General features: G+C 55.6%; 1 protein-coding gene and 1 long non-coding RNA gene across 6 annotated transcripts; one reads left to right on the top strand and one right to left on the bottom strand.

The window, feature by feature from the left end:
- The first annotated feature begins 1 nt into the window (after position 1).
- Positions 2-2,096, top strand: LOC106781637 (uncharacterized). The gene is made up of 3 exons (XR_001378298.3): positions 2-437; positions 841-1,538; positions 2,000-2,096. It is a non-coding gene; the product is annotated as an uncharacterized lncRNA (long non-coding RNA).
- A 2,290-nt stretch (positions 2,097-4,386) lies between these two features.
- On the bottom strand, positions 4,387-21,199 carry TTYH1 (tweety family member 1). 5 transcript variants are annotated; one of them, XM_023650408.2, is made up of 13 exons: positions 20,932-21,199; positions 17,909-18,087; positions 15,836-15,947; positions 14,745-14,965; positions 11,928-12,023; positions 10,567-10,639; positions 9,804-9,879; positions 9,257-9,312; positions 8,992-9,084; positions 8,690-8,782; positions 5,358-5,500; positions 5,176-5,221; positions 4,387-4,922 (listed from the first exon to the last, which is right to left on the bottom strand). In XM_023650408.2, the coding sequence occupies exons 1-13, from the start codon at positions 21,055-21,057 to the stop codon at positions 4,884-4,886; spliced, it is 1,353 nt and encodes a 450-aa protein (XP_023506176.1). In that variant the 5' UTR covers positions 21,058-21,199; the 3' UTR covers positions 4,387-4,883. The 5 variants fall into 5 exon arrangements, with proteins under 5 accessions (XP_023506176.1, XP_023506173.1, XP_023506177.1 ...); XM_023650405.2 differs by having other exon boundaries at positions 4,387-4,925; positions 20,932-21,163; XM_023650409.2 differs by lacking the exon at positions 5,176-5,221 and having other exon boundaries at positions 20,932-21,163.
- Between the last annotated feature and the right edge of the window lie 3,472 nt (positions 21,200-24,671).

Genomic DNA, 24,671 nt, shown 5'->3' on the forward strand with positions numbered 1-24,671 from the left:
GCCTCGCCCCGCCTCCCTAGATGCCGCACAGCCAATGGACGCAACGAGCTTGATTTGAGCCCGCCCCCCGCCTACGCAAATGACGCGGGGGGCGCTTTAAGGCAAGCCGGAAAAGGGGTTGGGGACGGTGGCCCCGAGTGGACAGGCGCCGCAGCGTTGCTCGACCCCCCCCCCCCCGTGCCCTTCCGCGCAAGCTTGTGTGGGCTCAGTTCACGGTAGCCATTATTATTTTTGGGTGTAGACTAGGGTGATCACCGTACAGTGATGTGGAAGGCCAGGGGAAGAGAATGATGAACTCAGAGAAAGGGGGTGAGAACAGCCTCCCCTCGGCAAGGGGAGCTTCCTTAGTAGATAAATCGGGAACCGTGCACCTGGTGGAGGGAACGGCGTGTTCAAACACTCAGAGGCGGGAAAGAAGCGTAGCTCGGGAGAATGCGGTGAGCAGGTGGCTGTGGCGGAATAGAAGTGTGTGGGGTCCTGGAGTGAAGAGCTAGGTCAGTGCAGGTGGGCCAGTAGCAGATCCCGAAAGTCTAAGGAATTTGGACCATCTCTGTAGATTGGCCTTTCTTTAAACTCCTTGCAAGTAACCTTTTGGGCATGTCATCTGTTTCCATCCAGACCTCTGGCTGATAAATTATCCAGTCCAGTTCAGGGACGGGTCCCTGTAGTCCCAGTGGCTGGTAGAACAGTCTTTCTCTTACTATAAACTTTCCTGTTGGTAACTATGTAGCATTTTGTTTGTTAGCATATGATGAATCAACGAACAGCAGTAAGATACATTGCAGCAGATGAGGAAACTATCTGGTGTAAAACTAACTCAGCCTGCCCTTGTTTTTCCAGAAAGGCCTGCCGTGACCTGTCCAGCATGCATTGTCCATCTGCCTTAAACATTGACAATGTCCCAAAGCAGAGAATGATGCCCTGACAGATAGGGGCGTCGCCTCCTCCTGTATCAGCATTTCTTTAAAGATAAGCATTTCTTCCCGGAAATGTAGGATTAATTACTGACCTGCTGGTCTAGCAAATCATCTCCTGACTGTAATAAAAGAGATATTCCGGTCATATTTGATAGATGTTCTTTGTTCCAAGACGGTCTGCAACCACACTGTACACCCGCTTCTTTGGAGCGCTTCCTTCCTTGGGGAAGGTACCCCCCAGGGCTATATGGTCCTCAAGATTGGCCCATAATAAACTCACCCAAATTTGATTTATAGATTGATTATGGATTATCTGTACTGACACATAGTTGACCTTTTGCCATTCTTTTACTTTTATTAAGCTTTTTGTTTTACAATAATTTTAGATTTACAAAAAAGCAGCAAAGATAGTTCAGAGTCCCACACACCCTACACCCAATTTCCCCAAATGGTGTCATCTCACTTTACTGTGATATGTTCGTTAAAACGAAGAAACCAACATTAGCACGTGACTATTAACTAAACTGCAGACTTTACTTGAATTTTACTACTTTTCTCACTAAGGTCACCCTTATGTGCCAGGGTCCAGTCCAGGACTCTGCATTCAGCATCCCGTTATGTGTAAGTGTTATATTTAAGGGGGTTTTCTTGTAGGTAACATATTGTTGGATCTTTTTACCCAAACATACAATTTCTGCCTTTTCAAAGAGGTGCTTATAACTGTCCTTTTAATGTGATTATTGGCGTGGTTCCCTTTAAATTCATCATCTCACTATTGGGTTTCTATTTGTTCCATCTTTGTTTATTCCCCTTTTCCTTTTTTTTGCCTTCTTTTGGTTTGAGCATTCTTTAAAAACAGACTTTACTTTTCAGAGCAGTTTTAGGTGGGGCCTTCAGGAGGTGCTCTGCCTCAGTTCCCCTCCCCTGTCCTGTGCTGGGAAACTCTCCTGACAGTAGACTGGCGATTTCAGGGCTCACCTCAGTGTTTCCCATCTGAGAGATCACTCTCCCCCCTTGTCTAATTTCCAGAGTCCTGAGCACTGCTGTTTCATGTACTTTGTCTGGCTTTTTGTTTGTTTCAGGAAGGAGAGCAAATCCAGTCCCTGTTACTCCATCTTGGTCAGAAGTGGGAGGCCTCATATGGATCATTTAAAATAAACATAGATTTACTTTTGTAAAGGTTAGGCAAATGTCGTTTTTTCTTGGTTAAAGCTCCCTGATGAGAGATCACTGGCAGGCGATTGGCAGGAAACGAGGCAGCCTGAATCTCAGGGTACTTTGCAAGAATCCAGCACGTCAGCGCTGGATTCACAGTCACTAGAGGGCAGTGTCCTAGAACCAAACAGCCAGCCTTGGCAGCAGGGCTGGCCCCAGGGTCAGCTTGCGTGCTCTTGAGAAGGAAGTGAGTCAACACAGGTGGCCCCCAGAGCCCCTCACAGGAAATGAGTCGATTTCTCTTTCCCAGCCTCAGGCCCACATATCAATAGCTTCCTTGAACACCCCTTGCAGAGCTCTAGAGGGAAATGATTGGCAAGCATGGAGCAGTTCCCCCATGGTGGGCCCTGCGCTGGATACCTGACATCTGACACTCTGGGCTAACCAGCCCTGACCCGAAACCCTCGGGACCACATATATGTTTTGGGCTTCAGGATTTTTCAGAGCTTCGAGAGACAACATGGTTTATATTCCACGTGGTACACCACACCCTCTGCACCCTGCACGGAACTCAGAAGTAACCCCATCAGTGTTTCTGCAGGGAAATAGAAGAACATTCACACCAGGCGGGGAAATAGTCTGTGCGTCACCCCATGCCAGGTCAGGTCAGCTTCCACTGCCCAGTGAGTTAGGGGAGGACGTGTGGCCCAGCAGAGCTCCTTGGATTTTGGAACTGCAGAGGAGGGCCCAGGGAGCTGTCCTTTGTCACCCATCTGATGGCTGACGCAGGCGGGGCCTTTAACCAGGGCTGTCTCCTCGGCATTTGTCCACGCTGCTGCCCTTGTCTGTCACACCCACCTCCAATCCTCCTCTCTCAGGCTTTCCCTAGAATCCTACAACCAGCCAAGAGCTGTCGTGTTCCAGAGAGCCCTGCAGGGGGGTGATTTATTGGACACGTCTGCTCCCTGCGGACTTTAGTTTCCAGAGTTGAGCCAATCGAAGTACGGTGACGCAAACAGCCCTTAACACACGTCCTCACATGCCTCTGCTTTACGTCCATGAATTGGCTCCCAAAAGTAGGACTACCGGCTCACAGGGTCTGTATAGTTTGATGTTATCACATGGGAGCAGATTATTTTTTTCATAGGACTGCAGATCATAGCCTCAGGAGCAGCGCGCTTGGGTGCCTGGGTCCCACATCCTTGCCAGCCCAGAACATTAGCACTCTTGTCATCTCATGATAACTGGGTGGTGGAAAAAAAAAGTTGGTGGTTGTTTCAAATTGCACTTCCCAATTATTAGGGTTTGAATGTCTTTTTATCTCTTCATTAGTGATGGGATTTTCACTTCATCAAATGTTCATCTTCATTGCTTATTAAGTTGGGCTGCCTTTTTCTTAGTTTGTGGAAGTTTTGTAGATTATATTTATGTACTAAGAATTATATATTTCTTTGCCATATGTGTTAAAAGAAAAAGCACAGTTTTCCCCATGCTATCAATCTGCCTCTTGACTTGACAGCATTTTTTTTTTTGGGAGGGGGAAGATTGGCCCTGAGCTAACATCTGCCGCCAATCCTCTTTTTGCTGAGGAAGATTGGCCCTGAGCTAACATCCATGTCCACCTTCCTCTACTTTATATGCAGGACGCCCGCCACAGCATGGCCTGATAAGGGGTGCGTAGGTCCACATCTGTGATCCAAACTGGTGAGCCCTGGGCCGCTGAAGCAGAATGCACAAACCTGCCACTGCGCCACTGGTCAGGCCCCATTGACGGCATTTTTTCATTCCACAATTTGTCAAACAATTTACCTTTTTGTTTCCAGCTTTAGGTTATCTTGCTTAAATCCTCCACTTCCAACCAAGATATACAATATACAAAATTCTCCGACTTTCTCTTGAAATACTTCCGTCCCTTTGTTGTCTACACTTAGATTTCTCACCCATCTCGTATGTAGGATTTTGTCTTCCAGACAGTGAGCCAGTGATGTCAGCAGTGCTTCAAAACTAAAGGGTCCTTCTCACCCTGACTTGAAACCTGTCTTCTGTCATCTGCACACACTGAGATCTATCACTAGTCTGCCTATCCTGTTCCAGGGACGCCTGCCTCTTCCTGTGTCAGGACACGTGTACTGCTTTTAGAATCTTGGAAAAAAGCTTTTTTGTTTCTTTTTTAAAGAATAATGCCTTTGGAACTGCTGCAGACCCTGGACAGGAGCAGAAATGCCTGGCAGCCAGGAGGCTGAGGTGAAGGAAGTCCCCCGCCCCAACCGGGAGGCCAGATCCAGGAGGGGAGAAATAAGAAGGACCCAGCTCCTTGTAAAATAAAGTCTTCCCTTTTATTTCAAACCCACCCATTCCCAAGTTAGTGCCACAAGTCGAGACCAAGGGCCCTAGGCCCAGTGGGGCATGGCAGGGGCACTCCTGTCCCTTCAAGGATGGGCCCAGTGGCCAAGGATAAGGATGGGGGATTGCATGGCTGGCTGGCTGCCCCTCCCCGCCAGCCCTGGGCCCTGGCTGCACCCTCAGCTTACTCCCAGGGGATAGGACACATAGAGGGGGACATCCTCTTTGGGGTGTCCGTGGCCAGGGGTGTCGTTAGTGGTGGGAGCCCAGTGGGGCTGGGTTAGTGGGGTCTTCTCCAGCAGTCAGGGAAGGAACTGCAGAGACAGGGCACCAGATGCAGGCGGGAGGGCCCCCACAGTGCCCAGAGTGAGGGAGAGGAGGGCACAGGCCGGCCTTGGGAGCTGGGGTGTCACTCTGGAAGCTCACCAGCGACGCGAGGCAGGCTCCAGTCTGGCACGGAGCAGGGGCTCAGATAGAGGACTGCCACTGCACGAAGCGCTTGGATTCCTGCTGGGGAGATTCGGGTGAGAGGAGGGCATGACCATCAAGAGGGAATCTGGCTTTGTAGGGTGGGCTCCCAGCCCCTCCTCCCTCAGACCCAAAGGTCCAGGCCTCCAGCCCCTCCTCCCTCAGACCCAAGAGTCCGGACCCCAGCCCCTCCTCCCTCAAACCCGGGAGTCTGGGCCCCCAGCCCCTCCTCCCTCAGACCCAGGAGTCCAGGGCACCAGCCTCGCCTCCCTCAGACCCAGGAGTCCAATACCTGAGGGTTGAAAGGGTCATCATCGTCTGTGTCATCATAGTCGTCACTGGTGTGTGATGGGGGGAGTGGCAGAGAAATAGGAAGGCGGATCCATCAGGAGACTGCTTCCCCCCACCAACAGTGGCCTGAGGATCCTCCCCCTGTCCCCTCCCCCAGGACCCTGCCCTCTCTCCCCTCCTGACCTGGGTGGGAAGAGGGCCCAGGCACGGGGCAGGCTGCAGAGGGCAGTGGCGAGGGCCCCAGCAGACAGGAGGGAGAAGAGCAGCAGGAAGAGCAGGCCTTCCAGGGCATCTTCACACAGGCCCCGCAGGGCGGCACCATAATCCTGGGATGGGAGTGGGGAGAGGGCATCAGTGGGCAATGCTCTTTCTGCCCCCCGCCCCCCCCACACACACACACTGTGTGCATGACTCAGACCCTCCACCTGGCTGTGCATGCTGGACAAGTCACTCAGCATCTCTGTGCCTCAGCTTCCTCCCTTGTCATATGTGTTCAACACAGGGCCTGGCACAGAGGTAGTGCTGAGTGCAGGGTAGGTGTTGTGGTCACTGTCATTGTCACACCCACAGGTATGAACCCACATGTGGGCCTCCTCTCATCCCCTCTACCCCATCCCCAGCCACCGCACCAGCTGGGCCTTGGTCTCGTGCAGGGCTTCTCAACCTAGACACTCCTGACGTCCTAAGCCAGTTCCTTCTCCCTTGTGGGGGCCGTCCTGTGCACGGCAGGATGCTGAGCAGCATCCCTGGGCTCCACCCACTAGATGCTAGTAGCAGCCCCACCAGCAGTGTGACCATCAAACATGTCTCCACACATTGCCAAATGTCCCCTGGGGGCAAGATCCCTGGCTTAGGACAACACTTAGAATAACCCTTAGAAGAACCACCGGCTTAGAATTATACTTTGCACGTAATGCAGACTCAGTAAATGCTGGCTCTCATTACTGCCGTCCCTGGAAATCAGCAGAACCAGAATTTACGGAGTGCCCAGCAGTAATTCATTCAGGGAGGATTGGCCAGGGGCCTGCTCCGCCAGGCGTGGCTCCAAGTTGCTTTGAGGATGCTTCAGGAGCCAGGCCCCCGAAGGTCATTTCAGAGGAGTGCGAGCTGATGAGAGAGGAGGATGAGAAGGCGGTCCTGGGCCCCCAGCAGCAGAGATGGCGCCCCCAGGAGGGACTCCGGGAGCTGTTTGAGGGCTGCTGTGGCTTGAGTCGGGAGGAGGGTGCCCCAGGCTGAGGCCTGGACCAGCCAGGGCCGACCACACAGGCCCTTGTAGGTCAGGGGAGGAGCCGGGACTCTAATCCGCGTGCAGGGGAATCAGCGGAGGGTTTTAAGCGGAAGAAGAACTTGATCGGATTGTGTCTAAAAAGCTCACCTGCTGTTGGCTGTTGCAGGGAGGACAGATGGGGCCCGGCAAGCAGGGGGACAGGACAAAGGCTCTGTGGCCATGGGCAGGAGGCGAGGGTGGCGGCCAGGGTAGCAGAGGTGGTGGTGTCAGCTGTGCTCAGAGTGCAAGTGGGTTTTAGAGGAAAGGCCAAGAGAACTTGCTGGCGGAATGGTTGTGGGAGGTAAGGACAGAGAGCAAAAAGGATATGCCTAGGTTTCTGGCTGGAGCCCCCAGATGTGGGGTGGGAGTGCCCGGTCCTGAGCCAGTGAAGTCCAGGAACGGGCCTGTCAGGGCAATGGGCTGTTCCTTTTTTACTATATCAGGCACATATACATTGTCCCAACTCCCCCTCACACTGCTGCCTTTTACCGTGGTGTAAAGTCAAGGCCCAGAGAGGGCAAGCCACTTGCCCAGAGTCACACAGCCTGGAAGGGGCAGAGCCGGGTTGGGAGCCAGGGCTGTTGGGCTTCAGAACCCACCTTCCTGCCACCTCATTCCTGATGTCCCCCATCCTGATTTTAACATGTGGGGACCCCAAGGTCCAAACAGGGGCATCCAGGGCTCAGGGTCACATGGTGCATCAGTGGAGGGTGGAGACTCTGACTCACCCTCCTTCCTGGCTTCCTTCCCTCCCTTCACAATGAAGCTTGGGAACTGTAATGCAGCCCCGCATCTGCCTGGACCATAGAGAAATTCGTGGGCCCCAGTTTACCCCTGAATAAAAGAGCAGGGTTGTCTTAGAGATGCCCCAGCCTTTCTCAGCTCAGGTGTCCAGCAATTCTGGGTGCTGATTCAGGCTCCCCCCCATCCCCTTGCTAGACTGCCAGCTTCAGAAGCTTTGGGGGCAGCAGGAGCTGTGGGAGGGATCTGAATAGGGCAAGGACCCCCTCAGATCCCTGCTGTGGGACAGATGGATCCCTCTGGGTGGAGTCGCCAGATCGAACACAGGACGCCCATTAGATTTGAGTTGCAGATGCCTAACAACAACAAAAAATTAGCACGAGTATCTCCTCACTTTGGCATAGGACATACTTAAAGAGGAATTTGTTGTTTGTGAATCCAGCAGCCCTATCGGAAAGTCCACGGGGGTACAGATCAGAAGAGAGGAGGAGGCACGTGCTCCGTTCCCGGGGGCCCTGGGGGGCATGGATGCAGACATCCAGGAGGCAGAAGGGCTGAGACTGGGCCACTGCCTGGCTGTGGGGCTCGGAGGGAGAGGTGTAACCACCCTGTGTGAGGTCCCTGTCCCTGTGGTGTGCTCAGGCCAGCTGTGTGACCTTGGGTGACTGAGCCCTCTGCACCTCATCTTCCAAGTCTGCTAGATGGGGTGATAGCAGCCCCTCCCTCCTGAGAGCATCAGGAATGAGAGCTCTGTGGGTTCCCACCTGTAAACACCACCGAGCCCCGTACACAGTGAAGCCCTGTGCATGTCGGCTCTCACAACGGGATGCTGGCGACTTTCTTCTCAACCCTCACAACCTCTTCTTCCTCATTTCCCAGGTGAGGAAACCGAGACTCAGAGCTGTCCATCTGCCGGTCGCCCCACAGCCCACGGCAGAGCCAGGACCAGTGAGTCTATAGGACCCTAGGCTTTCTTCCTCTTGGGTGACCTGCCAACCCCTGCCTCAGATCACTGATAGCACACGCTACACGAGACCTTTATAGGTGTTTGCCCCTGTACTCCGGTTTCATAAGTGAGGAAACTGAGGCAGAGAAAAGTTAGTGACTCGCCTGAGGACAAGAGCTAGGAATGGAACTCAGCCAGTCTTGCTGCAGAATTCACTAGGCTGCACAGCCTCTAGGAGGTGGGGAGGAGGGAGGGAGGAGGGAGGGAGGAGAAGGAGAGGGCAGAAAATGGTGGGAGGACTGGAGGCAGAGGGAGGAGTGAGGGGTGGGGGGAGAAAGAGGGAGGAAAGAAGGAAGGAATAAAGATGATGGATGGGTAGGTAACAGGTAGAGAATAGATATTTGATAGATAAATAATGGACAGATCAGTGGATAGAGACAATGGGAGAAAGACTGGCGGCGGGGGGTGGGGGGGTGTCTGAAGAGAGGAATGAGGCTGTTCTGTGGGTCCAGGCAGCAGCTCTCCATGGGAAAAGAATTTGGGGAGGGAAACAGGGGTCACCTTGTGCAGGCCGCGACAATGCAGCAGTGCCACTAACTGGTGGAAGTTTCCCTCTGTCACGTTCATCGTCTCCTCCAAGGACAGCAGAGGCTTCTGCGGTGGGAGAGAGGGTGTTATCCCACCTGCTCCTCAGGGCTGTCTGACGCCTGGGCTCCGCCCATCTCTGCAGGCCCCGCCCCCAGCCCGCAGGCCCCGCCCCTTCACGCAGGCCCCGCCCACGTCCCAGAGGTCCGGGTCCTGCCCCACCCGCCCGCCCTCCTTCTCCTGGAGTCCGGGTGTAGGGGGAGCGCTGGGCCGCCGACCTGCGCAGAAGGGAACTGGGGAACAGCTTCTCGCTCCAGGCCCTGCAGCTGGGAGTGGATGTTGGCCAGAGCTCGCTGGGACAGAGTCAGCCTCTGCAGGAAGAGAGAGGGGGGAGGGCCCAGTGGTCGACGCCCCCAGCCCGCTCTCCCCTCTCAGGACCAGGACTGGGGCCCCCGGCTTCTGCATCCTCCCCCAAAACCCTTAAGTCCAGGCCCCAGCTCCGTCCGCCCTCCTCCACCCAGTTCCCCTGCCCGCAGCCCTAACCTGTTGGAAGGGGTTGGAGACGGCCTGGTTGCAGAGGAAATAATAGCTCAGGATGTCTGAAGCAGGAGGGGAAGAGTGGGGAGGCCATGAGCTGGGCCGCGGGGCCTCCCTAGGGTAAAGTGCGAGGGGGCAGGGCCCTGCGTTTCTACCCTCAGGCCCAGGGACCCTCCCCAGCTCAGGACCCTCCTGTGGTCCGAATGGCCTGACATCCTGAGACCAGCCACAGCAAGAGAACACCTGGTCTCCACCATCCCTGGGAAGCCCTGCTTCTGCCATCCTCCCACTGACTAACTTGTGCTCCCCCCATTTTCTCCAAGTGGCCAAGTCCTCCCATCCCTCAGGCCTGGCACCCCCTCTCTGAACCCCCATCTCCTGACTCCAGCATGGTTATCCCTTCCTCTTTTCCAGCCCACCACGGGAGGTACTGAGAGCTTCCAGGGCCACTGGGCCAGGCCTGGTTGACAGCTGGAGACCCCCACCCCACCCCAGGCAGGAATGGGCACAGAGGCCTGAGGATCCAGGGCCTGCACTGTGTCAGTCGGGTCACCTGAGCCCAGCCCAGTCTCCTCCTGAGTCAGGTTCAGCACATAGGTGTCCGGACTGGAGCAGAAGTCACTGAGGCCCTGAGAGGCAGCAGGAATAGGAGCTCAGACCAGAAACTGTCCCAGTTCCACAATCCCACAGGACCCAGTGCCTGGCTCTCCCCAGTGCCCCAGTCCAGGCCCCCAGCCCTCCTCCCTCAGCCCCTAGAGCCCAGGTCCCCAGCCTCTCCTCCCTCAGATCCTGGAATCCAGGCCCCCAGCCCCTCCTCCCTCAGACCCAGGAGTCCAGGCCCCAGCCCCTCCTCCCTCAGACCCAGGAGTCCAGGCCCCAGCCCCTCCTCCCTCAGACCCAGGAGTCCAGGCCCCAGCCCCTCCTCCCTCAGACCCAGGAGTCCAGGCCCCCAGGCCCTCCTCCCTCAGACCCTGGAATCCAGGCCCCCAGCCCCTCCTCCCTCAGACCCAGGAGTCCAGGCCCCAGCCCCTCCTCCCTCAGACCCAGGAGTCCAGGCCCCCAGCCACTCCTCCCTCAGACCCAGGAGTCCAGGCCCCCAGCCCCTCCTCCTTTAGAACTCAAATGTCCAGGATTCCAGCTTCCAGCCCCTCAGGATCTAGAAAACTAGCCCCAAACCCAAGAATCTGTGATCCTGGCACCAAGTCTTTCCTCTCAGGACCTAAGGCATTGGACCCCACCTCACCCCAGGATCCAGGAGTTGGGGCCTCCAGCCCTTCTGAGTCCCAGAGCCCAGGGGCCCAGCCCGCAGCACTCACCACGGCTGTAGCTGCCTCCAGGCCCATGGAGCCCCAGCTCAGGATAAGAACCAGGAGACTCATCACTGTCATCCTATGGTGGGGGAGGGGGGATTGGACTTGGGGTGCTGGGGTTCTTAATCACCCATCTCTCCTCTTCCCTTCCCCTATCCCAAATCCCATCACAGCCCCACCCCCAACCTCTGGGGCCTGGAGGATCAGAATTAGGGGCAGAAAAGTTGGGGGTTGGGGGAGTGTGTGGACCTGTGGTTGTTGACGTCAAAGTGGACATCTGGTCCCTGCCCAGCAGGTGGAGGAGGCGGTGAGAGGGCCCTGAGCTGAAAGGATATCAGCCCTGCCCCCACCTTACTTTGGAAGCCTGGGGTGGGGCGGTGGCTACTGCCCTCCTGTGAGCCCCATTTCCTAGCTTTGACTTCCACAGGAGCCCAGTAATTCCTAAGCTCGCTCCCAGGTTGCCCCATAGCTTGGTCAGCCACCAGCTCTGCCCAGAGGTGGAGACGGCTCCAGGGCTGAAATCGCCTCCCGGTTCTTCTCTGGGAGTGGGGTCTGAGGGACGTTAGCACTGGAGGGAGGTCAGCAAGCAAGAAGGGCACCTGCCCAGCTGGCCAGCCCTGTTTTACCGTCTCCAAGCCTCAGGGGGCCTGAATGGGATGGCAGGGCCCCTCACCCCCAGGGAGTGTGAGGATGGGGGTGGGCACCAGCTGAAACCCCCAGGGGCGGGGAGGAAGCAAGGGCTACTCCAAATGGCACAGGCTGGCTTGGATCGAATGCCAGCTCCAGCACTTCCTGCCTCTGCAGCCTTGGGGGAGTGCCCCAACCTCTCTGAGCAGCAGTCCCTCCTTTGTTAAATGGAAGGACAAAAGTGCCTCCTCAGGGTGGGTGTGAGGGTTCCAGAAGAGCTCAGGCACTTGGAACAAGCCATTAAATAAGAGTGTGATCCTGCAGTTCTGCCACACCACGGAAAGGCCATGCAGCCTCTGAGGTGGTCACCTTCTGCCTCGGGTCAGTCATCTGCAAGACCTGATGGGCACCTCCCTTATGGGCTTGTGGCAACAGAAGGAGTCTGCCTGCAGGAGTGTGAGGGATAACTCCCATCCTCAGCGCAAGCATCATCACTGTTGCTTTTCTAGGATTTTGGCACATTTCCCTCCCACTGCAGGGCAGCCTGTTTGCAAGTCTGCTCCTGCCCTTCCTGCATGCTCCGCGTCTGATTCCTCTCTCTGTGCCTGGCCCAGCCCGGGAATTCCACGGAGGTCCATGGGACAAGGGAATAAACCAGTGTGAGCCTGGGAAGGACCATGGTCCCTCTCGTCCGAGCACTGCAGGATGGAACGAGGTCCTGCAGGATGGCACAGACTTACACGACCACCAGCCACTTGCTCTGCTTCGCCAGGCCCAGGAGGGTGAAGAGGCAGACCAGGAGCTCCAGGAGCAGCAGGAGGATGTAGGCCAGCCACCTGGGGGTGGAGGGAGGACAGGGGTGTGGCTGAAGCAGCAAATCCAGCCTGCGGGCACGCAGGCTCCCGGACCAGGACTCTGGCAGAAGGCGAAGGCTACCCCACTTCACTCTCGGCTCTGCCTGGCCCTGTGACCTCCCTGTCCTGTGCCCAGCTCATCTGTGAACTGGATGTACCAGGAGGCGGGCAATGTAGCCACTTAGAGCACAGGTCCCAGGTACTCCAGAACAGCTGGGACCATGCCCTGACTGGACCATGCAGGAGCCCAGTGACCGTGCATGTGTGATCTGGCTTCTGGGAGCCCCAGCCCCGTACCCCTCCCTGGAGAATGCAGCGAATCATTCCCAGGCGTGCACCGCATGCACCAAGCATCCTATTGCACAACCTAAGGATGTGGTGTCTGCAGGCAGAGACTGCCTGGGTCTCAGTGCCAGCCCCACCACTTCCTGGCAGCGTGTAGCTTTGTCTCAGTAACTTTGTCTCCCATGCCTGGGTTTCCCCACCTATAACATGGGGAAAACAACAGCAGCCACCCCCAAAGGTTGCCGTGAGGCTAATGAATGAGAACACATAAATCACCTAAATATTAGTTGAACGTAATTAAGGGAACTTTGTTATTTAATCATTCAGTGTTCATGAGTAATTCACTCCGACAGGAGAGAGACTGCCCGAGAGGCCACAGTACGGTGCCCGGCCTGTGGTAAGTGCCCATCAGAAGCATCATTCCAGGGTCCCCACATAGCCGTGCAGAGGCCAGGGGGCCAGTGTGGCACCCCCTCCACGGCAGCCTCTGCTTGGACCCCGCGGGGCTCACTCTGTCCTCCTTTCCTGTGCGGCTGGAGGGTCAGACTCTCCTAGGGAAGGAGAAGCTGGGTCAGGTGGCTCCGGGTGACCCCCAGGCCTGTGCTCTCCTTGTCCCCACTGCCAGTCCACTCCCACTTCCATCAGGGGCAGGCGGCCCCTTCTGCCCTAAGCCACCATGAACTCCTGCTGTAAGGTGCCCTGACCTCCAGCAAAGCTCTCCCTCCAGGGGTCCCAATTTCCTTCCAGAAAACTGGCCACGTTCCTGGAGGGACTCCCAGTGCCAGGTGCTCTCACATTGGTGCATCCAGAAGCTATTTCCTGTTGATCGTGGGTCACCTACCCCTGGTGTCATCATCTGCACAGCTACCCCCAGCCCTACTGGGAGGGACTGAGGCCCAGCTGTGTGGCCCCTGGGCTTGGCCACAATGCAGAACCTGGACTCACTGGGACCCAGGCCTATCTTATACCCCAGGCGGTGTCCTCATCTTGGACTGCTTCAGCCCGGGTCTGCCTCCCCCTGGAGCACAGAATCCAAGACCCAGTCTTTCCCACCTCTGCCCCCATGCCTGAGTGGGGCCCTCGGGCATGGGATGAACAAGAGAAATAACTTCTAGTGGACAAAGCGACAAGGACTGTTGGGAAGGGTGGCTGCTCCAGATGTCTGCATGACTTGCTTCCTCCCCTCCTTCAGATGTCACCTTCTCAGTGTGGCCTTCCTGGACCCACTCCCATTCAAACCGCCAGGCTCCACCCACCTCTCTTACTTAACTTTCTCCAAACCTCTTACCAGCCACACCTCACAGACATGTTTTACTTGTGTGCTTGTTTCTTATTGATCCCTCTACTGCAGGATGGACAGGAATCACTGTCTGTCTTGTTCATTGTTCTATCTCATGAAAACCGTCATTAAAAAAAAAAAAAAAAACGGGGGCCGGCCCCGTGGCAAGCGGTTAAGTTTGTGCGCTCTGCTTTGGCGGCCCAGGGTTTCGCTGGTTTGGGTCCTGGGCACAGACATGGCACCACTCATCAGGCTACCTTGAGGTGACGTCCCACATGCCACAACTAGAAGGACCCACAACTAAAAATATACCACTATGTGCTGGGGGAATTTGGGGAGAAAAAAGCAGAAAAAAAAAGAAAAGAAGATTGGCAACAGTTGTTAACTCAGGTGCCAATCTTTAAAAAAAAAACCCTCATTTTACAAACACCTGTACTGCGCGCTAGTCACCATTGTACGCACTTAACCAATGCTGACCCTCAAAAATGCAGTAATACAATGAGGGGAGCCCTACCCATTATTCCCATTTTACAGATGGGGAAACTGAGGCACAGGGCTGGAAAGTAACCTGTTTAAGGTCACGTGGTTAGGGAGCGGCTGCCTGGCATTAGAGCTTACGTTTCCACTTGGCTGTGCCATCTCTCTCACCAGAAAGTGAGAAACAAATATTCATTGAAGGACTACATGTGTCAGATGGATGACTGAGGAAGTGAACTAGTTAACGGGCTAGTACAGGAGTGAGTGGGTGCAAGACTGAATTGATGAATGGATGAGTCAAGAAGTGAATGAATGGGTGAGTGGGTGAGTGAGTGGGGGGCTGGATAAATTGAGGGAGTGGGTGAGCAGATGAAGACTCGGCCCTGAGGGGGCACAGGATCACGTGGTCTGTCTCTCCACAGCACCATTTCTCAACTTCATCATCGCTGACGCTTTGGGATGGATGATGTTTTGCTGTGGGCCATCCTGTGCACTGTAGGATGCTCAGCAGCATCCCTGGTCTCCACCCACCAGATGCCAGAAGCACCCCCTCCCCCAGTTGTGACAACCAAACACGTCCTAAGACATTGCCCACTGTCCCCTGGGGCAGTCACCCAGGATGCGAACCCCCACCACACAGGGCGGGAAGGGCGGTCACTCACCTGTACTCCTCCACAAAGGACACATCTTCGGCCACTTGCAGGGGGCTCAAGGGCACGTCCCGCCAGAATGCCAGCCCCTGTAGCTGCTGGGCCACGGCCTCCGCCTGCCGCCGAGCCCCCCGGGTGGCAGCCACCAGCTCTGTGCGCTGCGTGAGCACCTCCTCCAGAGTGGTCAGCTCTGTCCTCACGGCCTCGCCCAGCCTCTCCACCATCTCCAACACCTGGGCACAGGGGTGGGTCTTGGGTCAGGGGACGGCATTCTTGGGGTAGCCCGGGGTTGGGGGACAGGGTTGTGGGGGTGAAGTAGGATTGAGCAGGGGCCAGTGTCTGAGAGCTGGGCGCAGGGGCATCTAAGGCTTGAGGAGGGGAAGGAGGGGGTTCTGTGGTCTGTGGAGTTCTGTGGCCTCCATCAGGAGCTCTGAGCGGTCAGTGGCTTGAGCCTCAGGCGACGATTCTCTTCCCAGAACCTGGATTAAATTGGGGGTCCTAGATCTGGCATTGGTACCTGCCTTCTTGAGTCTGGGGTCTCAAGTCTGGGTTCCGTGGTCCAGGGTCTGCAACTGGACATGAAATCTAAGATCGAAAGCCAGGCTGGGTCTCAGCCCTGAGTCTGGAAACCTGGGGCTGGGGATAGGAGTGAGGCCTTTCATTGGGGCCCCGGGTCTCAGCGCTGAGGTCCCAGAGCTTGCAGTTGGACCAACGATCAGATCAGTGGCCCTGGAACTGACTCAGGGCAGGGGCTGGGGTGCCTGGTGTGTGGTCTCTGTCTGATTTGGGCTATGAGTTGAAGCCCAGAGCCGGGACTGGGTGTGAGTTTGGGGTCGGGGTCTGAACCCTGAGTTCCAGATGTGCGTTAAGGTTCTGAGGGTGCCATGTGTGAGGTCCTGATCTGCAGTCAGGGTTGGGGGTTGTGTGTATAGTCCGAGATCTGCAAATCCAACCCTAAAATTCTGAGTCTGGGGTCCTAAGTTTCAGGGGTGGGGTCTTGGCTCTGGGTTTGGATCCCATTTCTTTGGGAGGGGGCCCTCTGTTCCCATGCAGGGAACCAGTATGCCTGTAGCTCTGGGGTCTGGCCAGTGCCCACCCCTCACCAGGTGGTCAATGGCGCTGAGCGTGTGGTTGGCATGCAGTAGCGCTGAGCTGAGCTGGGACACCCCATCACTGGTCTCGCTGTTGCCATAGAAACCGATGCCAATGCCGGCACTGTGAGGAGGGATGAGAAATCACAACTGGTCCCAGGACCCTGGTGGCCACCGCCCCCCACCTCCTCACACACCCAATCCTGTCTCCTCCCCCACCCCATTGGTCCAGGCAGTCGTGGGAAAGGAACGTCTCCAGCCTGGCCCCCACCAGTTGCCAAGGTAACGGGAAGGCCTCACTCCCCCGGCCAGGGACGTCATTGTGATGCTAATGGTGGGTGGAGTAGAGGAGGAGAGGGGGCCCCCCAGATTTAACTCACACTTCACCAGAGCTGAACCCCTGTCACAACCCCTGTCGCCTCAGCCCCAGGATGAGATGATCCCCAACCAATGACTGCCAGCCAGACACCCATTCCCTCCATCTTTTCCCCAAGTATCCAGAGTCCTCAGCACCTGTCCCTTTAGGGTCCAGCCGTCCCTCCCCCACCTCCTGGGGGTTCCTAGGAGTACGGGCCCCCAGCCAACATCTCCTGGGGGACCCCGGAGCCTGGAGCCCCCCGCCTTCCCTACCCCCAGGGACCCAAGCGTCTGGCTAGCTGGGAGGGCAGCAAGGGAAATCGGCCAGGAGTTGGCACCCCTGCCAACCCCTCCTCGGCCAACACACAGAGCTCCATTGTGGGGCCTGAATACAGCTCCATCCCCCAGCCCCCCCGTGTGTCCCCTGGTGGAGGGGCCAGGGCTGGACAGGGGCGGAGGGAGCCAGACACCCTCACAATTCCCAGCCCTGGTCAACGCAGGCCCCCACCCCCCAGCCCTGGGATCCGACGCCCAGCTCCAGCGCCCCCGCGCATTGTTCACAGTCCCACAAAGCTGCCGTTGTTCCCAGGCCTCAGGGGCGGCTGTGTGTCTCTCCCCCACGGGGCCTTTGTCCACCTCCCCCGTCCACCCTCACTCAGGAGAGCCTGCAGAGGAAGCATCTTGGATATAGGACACCCAGCCCCCTCCCCCGCATACACCCCCAAACACACACACTGCTGCTCCCTGCAGTGAGGGAGGTGGCAGAACCCAGCCTAGGGGTTGGGGGAGTACTGGGCTTCCTAGCTACTCCCCTGGGGTCAGGGACAGGTTCCTGGGTGCCCTAATCTGTGGACTAGGACAGCTGTCCATGCCCTGGCAGGGGTGGCCCTGCGGGGAGGGGCTGTGCTCAGAGCTGGCTCTGGGTAAATGGTGTGTCCTTGGTGCTCTCTTCCTCCCTCCCAGGGGTGTCACCGCAGAGGGCCCCTTGGCTCCCAGGGGTCTGCGGGTCTGCATTTCCACTCTGCCACTTGGGTGGCATGGCCTTGAAAAGTTGCCTTCCCCTGCTCCCTGAGCCTTCCTCTTTCAAAACTGGGTGTGACAACCGTGAATCCAGCAGGGCTACTGAGGGGAGGAGTTGCACCAGCCGAGGTCTGGGCAAGGAGGTGTTCTTGGATTGTGAATATTCATTTCTTGTCTGTCTCCCTGACTAGAAGTCAGGGAGGGCAGGGACCTTGTCCTGCTTGGTCAGTATCTCCGGCAGCATGGTAGGTACTTAAGAAATAGTTGCCAAATGAATGAATGAATGAGATAATGAACAATATCACTAGTTTACATCAATCTGGGGCAACAGTGAGCCAGGCACCGTACATTCTCTCATTTAATCTCACCGTGACTAGGAGGTGGGTGTTACCATAATGTCCATTGCAGAGATGGGGAAACTGAGGCTCCAAGAGATGATCTCCCTCCCCTGGGTTGCACAGCTAGTCAATGGCAGAGCGACCAAACCCTGGGCGTCTGACCACCCAGCTCATGACCCTAACCCCACTCTGCCAGGCTGGCTGCCCTTGGAAAATCACTTCTCTTGAACTTCAGTTTTTCCATCCATCAAATAGGAGCAATTCTCCCTGCTGTGAGACTGTGGCGGGATTCTAGGACAATACCAAGAGCCTCGACAGAGAGCTCGGGGAGCCCCATCCCCACTCCCCACCCACCCTGGGGCCCCATTACCAGCCGACGAGAAGGGCAGCAATGCAGCTCCAGGTGACACAGCCTCCCCCGGGCGGGGGGCTCTTGGTCCCGGGGGCCTCTGGGGGCCGGCAGCAGCAGAAGCGGATGAGGTAGACAGCAATGAAGATGAGGCTCAGGCCCAAGCCCAGGCCCGCCAAGGCCGCCACCAGCAACAAGGCCTGGGGAGGGGGTGACGGCAGCCCTCAGAGGGGCTCGGCCCTCCCTCCCTGCATAGCTGCAGGTTCTGGATCCTGGATCTCAGTGCAGGTGGAGGGCATCCCTCACTAGATTGGGGCCAAGTTCCAATCTGTGGTATTCAGGTTTTTGGGGAAACATGGGGGTCCCCAGCCCCCCAGACTGGAAGCTGGGGCTCCAGGATTTGGGACTGGGTCACTGGAGGGAGCTTCCAACTGGGAGGCCCAAGTCTTGGGTTCCAGTTCTGCCCTGCCCTCCAATACTGTGTGGCCTTTGGCAGGGGCCTTCCCCTCTCTGAGCTGCAGTTTCCTCCTCACTGCAACCAGGCAGTCGGAATGGTGCATCTCCAAGGACCTGCTGGGACCTGGATCCTGGAACCCTGCAGGATCCGGGGCGGGTGGGGGCGCCTGTTCTGGCGATGTGTATGAGGTTGGGGGGGTGGTGGCAGGCTTCCTCTTCCCTCCCCACTCGCAGCTCCCTCTCTCCCCTGCTGCTGAGCTCTGCACACCCACTGCAGCGTGAGTCTGTCACCCAGGGACTCATGGGGAGGGGGGCGTGACAGCCTCCGTGACAGCCTGTGTCTGTGTGTGTGCTCTCCACCAGCAGAATCTCACAGCGGACGCTGTGCAGTCCTGTCCTCTTCACAGATGCCCAGAGCGGAGCAGGGGTTTACCTTGAGCCACACAGCATGGGAGGGACAACACTGGCCACAGAATCACTAAGTCTGTTACCACTAACTCTGTTAACCACAGTGTCTCTGCCTTTGTCCTCACAGTGGGGGTGTGTGTGTGTGAGAGAGCATCTGTGGGTCCCTGCGGGGCAACTGCATTTGCAGGTGTGAGAGAGTGACCTGTGAGCATTTGTGTGTTTCTGGGCACGATTCCTTGAGTGTGTGAGTGGTCTCTGGTGGTGGTGTGTGAGAGGGAGAAAGTGTGTGAGTGAGTATATGTGTGATGTGTGAGTATATGAATGTGTGTGTGAGTGACTATATGTGTATATGTGTGTGTGAGGGTGTGTATGCTTGAGTGAGTGCAAAAATGTGTATATATTTGTGAATGTATAGGTGTGAGTGTGTATAGTGTGTGAGTGTGTATACATATGTAAGAGTGTGTATATGTGAATGTGTGGGCATGTGTGAGTGTGTATGTGAGTGTGTATATGAGTGCAGGGTGGGTGTGTATATGTAAGTTTGTATGTGTGTCTGTATATGTGTGAGAGTGTATATGTATGTACATGTGCATATGTGAGAGTTGTGGGTGTGTATATGCGTGTAAGTGTATATATGTAAGTATATGAGAGTGTGTATGTGTGTGAGCATGTGTGCATATGTGAGTGTGTATATATGTCTGTGTGTATATGTGAGAGTGTCTGTGTGTATATGTGTGTGTGCCTGCATGTGTGTGTGTGTCCCCAACTTGGTTCACCCAGTCCCTGATTGTTTCCCCAGCTCTGCCCACAGGGCTGATCTCCCTGGGGTGGGCAGTGTCCCCTCCTGGGGCGTGAGACTCTGTGTCCGCGTGTCCCAGTGCTGTCACTCTGACTGTCGATGATGGGGGTGGTGAACCTCCCCGGTGCCTCTGGCGGTGACCGGGGCCAGGACCCCGCGTGTGGCTGTGTGGGCATCCGTGTGGGCAGGTCTCCTTGACTGTGAACAGGCATGAGTGACCGGCGTTGGAGGTTGTGATTGTGCACCCCGAGGCTGTGGGCGAGGGGATGGCGGTCCCTGTCTGGTGGGGAGAAGGCAGCAGTGTGGAGTCTGCAGGGAGGAGCTGCTCATGCTGGCACAGCCATGACCCAAATAGCTCAGAATAGGACAAACATCCCCCTCTCCTCTTTTCTGGGACCCCCCCTGCACTCCTTCCAAGCTCTCCAGTCCCCAGCCCCCTGTCCCAGACACTCCCCAGGACAGATCCCAGGGGTCTAGACCCTATAGACAGAGCCCAGGACCCATCTCGGGGCTTCACCAGGACTCCCAGCCCCCCCTCCTGGATCCCAGCTCAGCCGAGCCTTGCTCCTCATTAATCTCAAAGTCAAGGACTTGAATTAAACTGGGTCAGAGGACAGTTCTTTCGCCCCTGTTGGAGCTGACCCAGGCTGGGCCCCCTTCCCCAGGGACCCCAGCTTCTGTAAGGTTCCCACCCTGGCCCCACCCTCTGGACCCATTTCTGTCATCGTCTGCTCCCCAAACCGAACCTCATCTCCACCCTCCCGCCCTGCAGCGTCCTGACCACCCCTTCAGTCCTGGGACAGGCTGGAAGCTTCCTCTTCCAACACCTCCCCCTCATTTTCTCAGCTCCGGCCCTAAAAGCCCTCACCCCCCTTCCCCACTTCGGGTCTCAATTCCGTCCCAGAACCGGGGCATCCTCAGCCTTTTTCTTTTCCACCATGATCAGCTCCTCTCTCTCCTGGGTCCCGCCTTAACTGGGACGTGTTTAACTGGACTGCCTGATCCTATGAGGGGAGGGGTCATCTTTTAGGACAGGGAGGGTGGACCCATCCCCCGATGACCCTGGAAGCTAGCTTCCCAGGCAGCTCTCAGAGACCCTGGAATCCAAGGGGCTCCAGTCCTTAACCTCTTCTGGGTCTCATGGTTCCAGGCCCCTAGCCCTCCCTTATTAAGGAGCTGGGGCTCTGGTCCCTCAGCGCCCGTCCCAGGGGAACCTCCAGATATGGGAGCCCCAAGCTCCTCCTCCCTCAGATACCCCAAAGTCTGGGCCCGGCCCCCACCCCCAAGAGCACAGGAATCTGTCACTCAGCCCTCTTCTCCTTCGTGACCCAGAAGCTCTGGCCCCCAGCCTCCGCCCCTAGGACCCCGCGCCCGCTCCCACCTGCTGGTATTCTTGCTCTTGGGGCGCGAAACCGCTGGGCACCGGGCGGAGCTGGAAGTCGGCGCGGGGCAGCTGGTGGAGCAGATGCACCCAAGCCGAGGGTCGGTAGCCCGGGGGCGCCCCCATGGCCCCCGGGGGAGGGCGCAGCGGGGCCGACGCCGGGGCTGCGGGAGCCTCGGCAGTGTTGCGGGGCGCGGGCGGAGCGGGGTCTGGCGGGGCTCGGGGGAGCGGAGCGGGGGGAGGAGGGGGTGGGGGGCGGAGATTGGGGGGAGGCGCGGGCCGGGCGGGGACGGTGCTGCCCCTAGCGGCTGCGGGGGGGACTGCGGCGCCGCGAGTCCGGCCCGGGCGCTCGGCTCCTTCGGCGACGGCTCCCACCTGCGGCCCGCGCAGGTACCGCGCTGCTGCTCCGTGGGTGGCGTGGAGAGCGCTCGGCTGTACAGCGACAGCCTTGTCCTATAAGGCAGTTCACACTGTTATGTCATCCTACAGCATAACGATCCCTTTATCTTTAAGAAGAACCTTCCTGTCTGCGTAAAGGTAAAGGTCGCTAGGATTTGCACAGCATTTTACAAATGATGGTCAGTGCATCAATAAAAAATCCTCACTTCTGCGTGGAAGCATACTCTCACCTGTAAAGGACACCTCCAATGGGTAAAAGCCCTCTCCCACTTAAAAGAAAAACTGTATAAGGGCATAGCTTCTATGCACAAACCTTCCTATGTATACAGACGGCTCCATACTCCTGTAAGGACCCCCTCACATGTGCATGAGGACCCCGCCCACCCGAGAAACCTCGCTCATCTATATAGGGACCCTCCCCATCTTCATAAGGATGCCTCACATTTATTTAAGAACCTCTCAAACTGGCTAAAGATTACTTCTATGTATACAAGGATTCCCTGCCCCTTGCCATTCACTTTACAGTTTACAAAGTATTTTTCCAGCCACTACCTATGTTGAGTCTCACAGGAGCCCACTGATGCCACACTGATACATGGGGAAGTAGAAACTCTCGGAGGGGACTTGGCCACTTTGAAGTCTCCACCCAGGCAGTCACCATTGGGGTTAAAACTACGGTTCTTAGGAATCTAACCCAGGGGTCTTCCCACCCTTGTGGAGCAGGGCTGGACTTTGCCACCTGGGGTCTCCACATATGACCTCCCATGGGAGGAATGAGATGAGTGGAAGGAGGAAGAAGGAGAGGTTAATACTCCTCCTATCTCACCCTAATATTTTGCCCCAGATTAGTGAGAAAGGGCTGGGGGGTAGTCGCTTATTGCATTACTGGGGGAAAAATAATAATAGTGACGGTGGTGGTAATGATAATGATGATGGTGACAATGATGTTGGTGATGGTGATATTGATGGTGGTGATGGTGGTGACAGTGATGATGATATGATGATGGTGATGGTTAGAGTGGTGCTGCTGCTGCTGCAGGTGGTGAAGGTGAGGATGATGATGGCGATGATGATGGTGAAGGTGATGATGGGGGTGATGAAGATAATGGCAAAGATGATGGTGATGATAGTGAGGAGGTAATGATGACAATAATGATGATGACGATATGATGATGGTGGTGGTGAGTATGGTGATGATGATGATGGTGGTGATGATGATGGTGGTGATGATGATGGTGGTGATGATCATAATGGTGATAATGATAATGATGACGGTGGTGATGATGAAGATAATAGTAAGGATGATGATGGTGATGATAAGAGGTGACAGTGGTCGTGACAATAATGACGATGATAGTATGAAGGCAGTGATAGTGGGAATGGTGATGGTGGTGATGATATTTATGATGATGATAATGACAGTGATAATTATGGTGATGATAGGGATGCTGGGGAGGATGATGATGATGGTGATGATAGTGAAGATGGTGATGATGGTGACGACAATGATGATGGTGATGGTGATGGTGATGATGGTTAACGGTAGTGGTGATGATGATGATGGAGACAGAATGGAGTGAGGATAACTGCCCCCTGACACACACACATATATACTCATCATCACTACCCAGATCTTCTCTGGCCTGCCTCCAGTTCTGGTTGGAGTCATGTCCTCCACAGTTCCCAACCAGATGGGCTACATGGGGCCTGGAGATGGGGAAGATCCAGAGACAAGTAGTTGTGAGTTGTGCTAAGTGATCCCAGGCAAGTGAATGAGAGGGTAGGAGGTGAGATTAGCCTGTTCTAAAAGCCCTGGGGTGGATAATCTCCTATATCATGTCCAGAGCCAATGTTTGCTGAATCTGTAGGACTTGCTCAAGGGAAAAGAATTCCAAATGCTATGGTGCGTGTGGTTGGGTGCGTGTGTATTTGGATAGGGTAAAGCGTTCATTGTGACTGTGCAACTCAAGAGCACTCAGTGGTTCCCTATTACCTGTGGGATCAAGTCAAGACCCACTCAATCCTGCTTTTATAGCTTTCACCATCTGGCCTTGTGTCAACCCTTCCCATATAGATAATATTTGAGAGTGGTGGCTTTCAAACTTGTAGGACCACAACCCACAGAGCGAAATACATTTTATGTCATGATCTGGTACACACACACACACACACACGAAGTAAAATGTTTCACAAAACAAAACTAGCCTCTCCTAGGTGAAATACTTTCAGATATTTTCTAGTCTATGTTTTCTATTTCCTAAATAAAAATCTGGGCACCACTTCCTAAAATTTTCATACCTAGCTAACAGGTCTTGACCCACAATCTGAAACACTAATCTCAAATTCCAGAGAAGAATGTGGGTTGGTGTTAGAAAATGGATAACAGCTACTAGGTAGAAGTAGATTGTATTGCTTCCAGGGGGAGCTCAATGTTTGGTTCCTGTACTCTGCCCCCAATGTGTGTGCATGCACGAACACGCACACGCACACACACACAGACACACACAGACACACACACAATCTCCACTCCCTTTTATTCCTTTCAGAAAAAAGTTTGAGTTGACTGACTCTCCCTTTCTCTCTCTCTGTTTCACTCTGGCTCTTTCTCTTGTGTCCATCTCTCTGTCTCTCTTACATGGTTCGGGCCCCCAAAGGCCTGCATTCTAGCCTCTTTGGAGAATTCCATTAGCCTGTATTAATTAAGTCCAAGGCATCCATCTGAGTGTTTGGGAGACCTGGTAGAAATTTGTTCTCCTTGACTTCTCCTGCCATTGTTCCCTGGGTCTGTTTTTCCTGGGGAAGGCAAATGGTTATTATGGGGTGGTCCTGGAGCATTTTTAGGGTTTTTAGCTGAATGCTGTTCCAGCACCATCCCAAGTGCTGTAGGTGTTAATTCAGTGCTTTGGTGCATGAGAACCCCCCAGTGGAGGAGGGCTCAGAGCACATGGCTGCTGCTATCTAGTTTCAGCCAATGTTTGCCATATGGGAAGAGGGACACAGCATCACCAGATGTTCCAAATTCCCAAGAGAAGGCAGAAATATAGATATTTTTAAAAGCAAAATCCCTCAGCTTTTAAATGTTAAAACTAATTCAAATACAAAAAGAAAACTGTGTGGGCCAAATAAAACCTGTCCGTGGGTTGGAGCTGGCTGGTTTGTAAGCTCTGGTCTAGCCAGACGCTGAGCAGTGCCGGCATGGAAGGGGCAAGCGGAGGAAGAGGGGCCCACAAAGAAGCTGAGAAGGAGCAGCCTGAGAGAGGCAGCAATGCCACCGCCTCCAGGAAGGCCTCCTGACTAGCCTTTCTTGATGAAAGACCAGGGCACATCCTGGCTAAAGGGTC

This window comes from Equus caballus, chromosome 10 (assembly GCF_041296265.1).
Source record: "Equus caballus isolate H_3958 breed thoroughbred chromosome 10, TB-T2T, whole genome shotgun sequence".
Taxonomy (NCBI): Eukaryota; Metazoa; Chordata; class Mammalia; order Perissodactyla; family Equidae; genus Equus; species Equus caballus.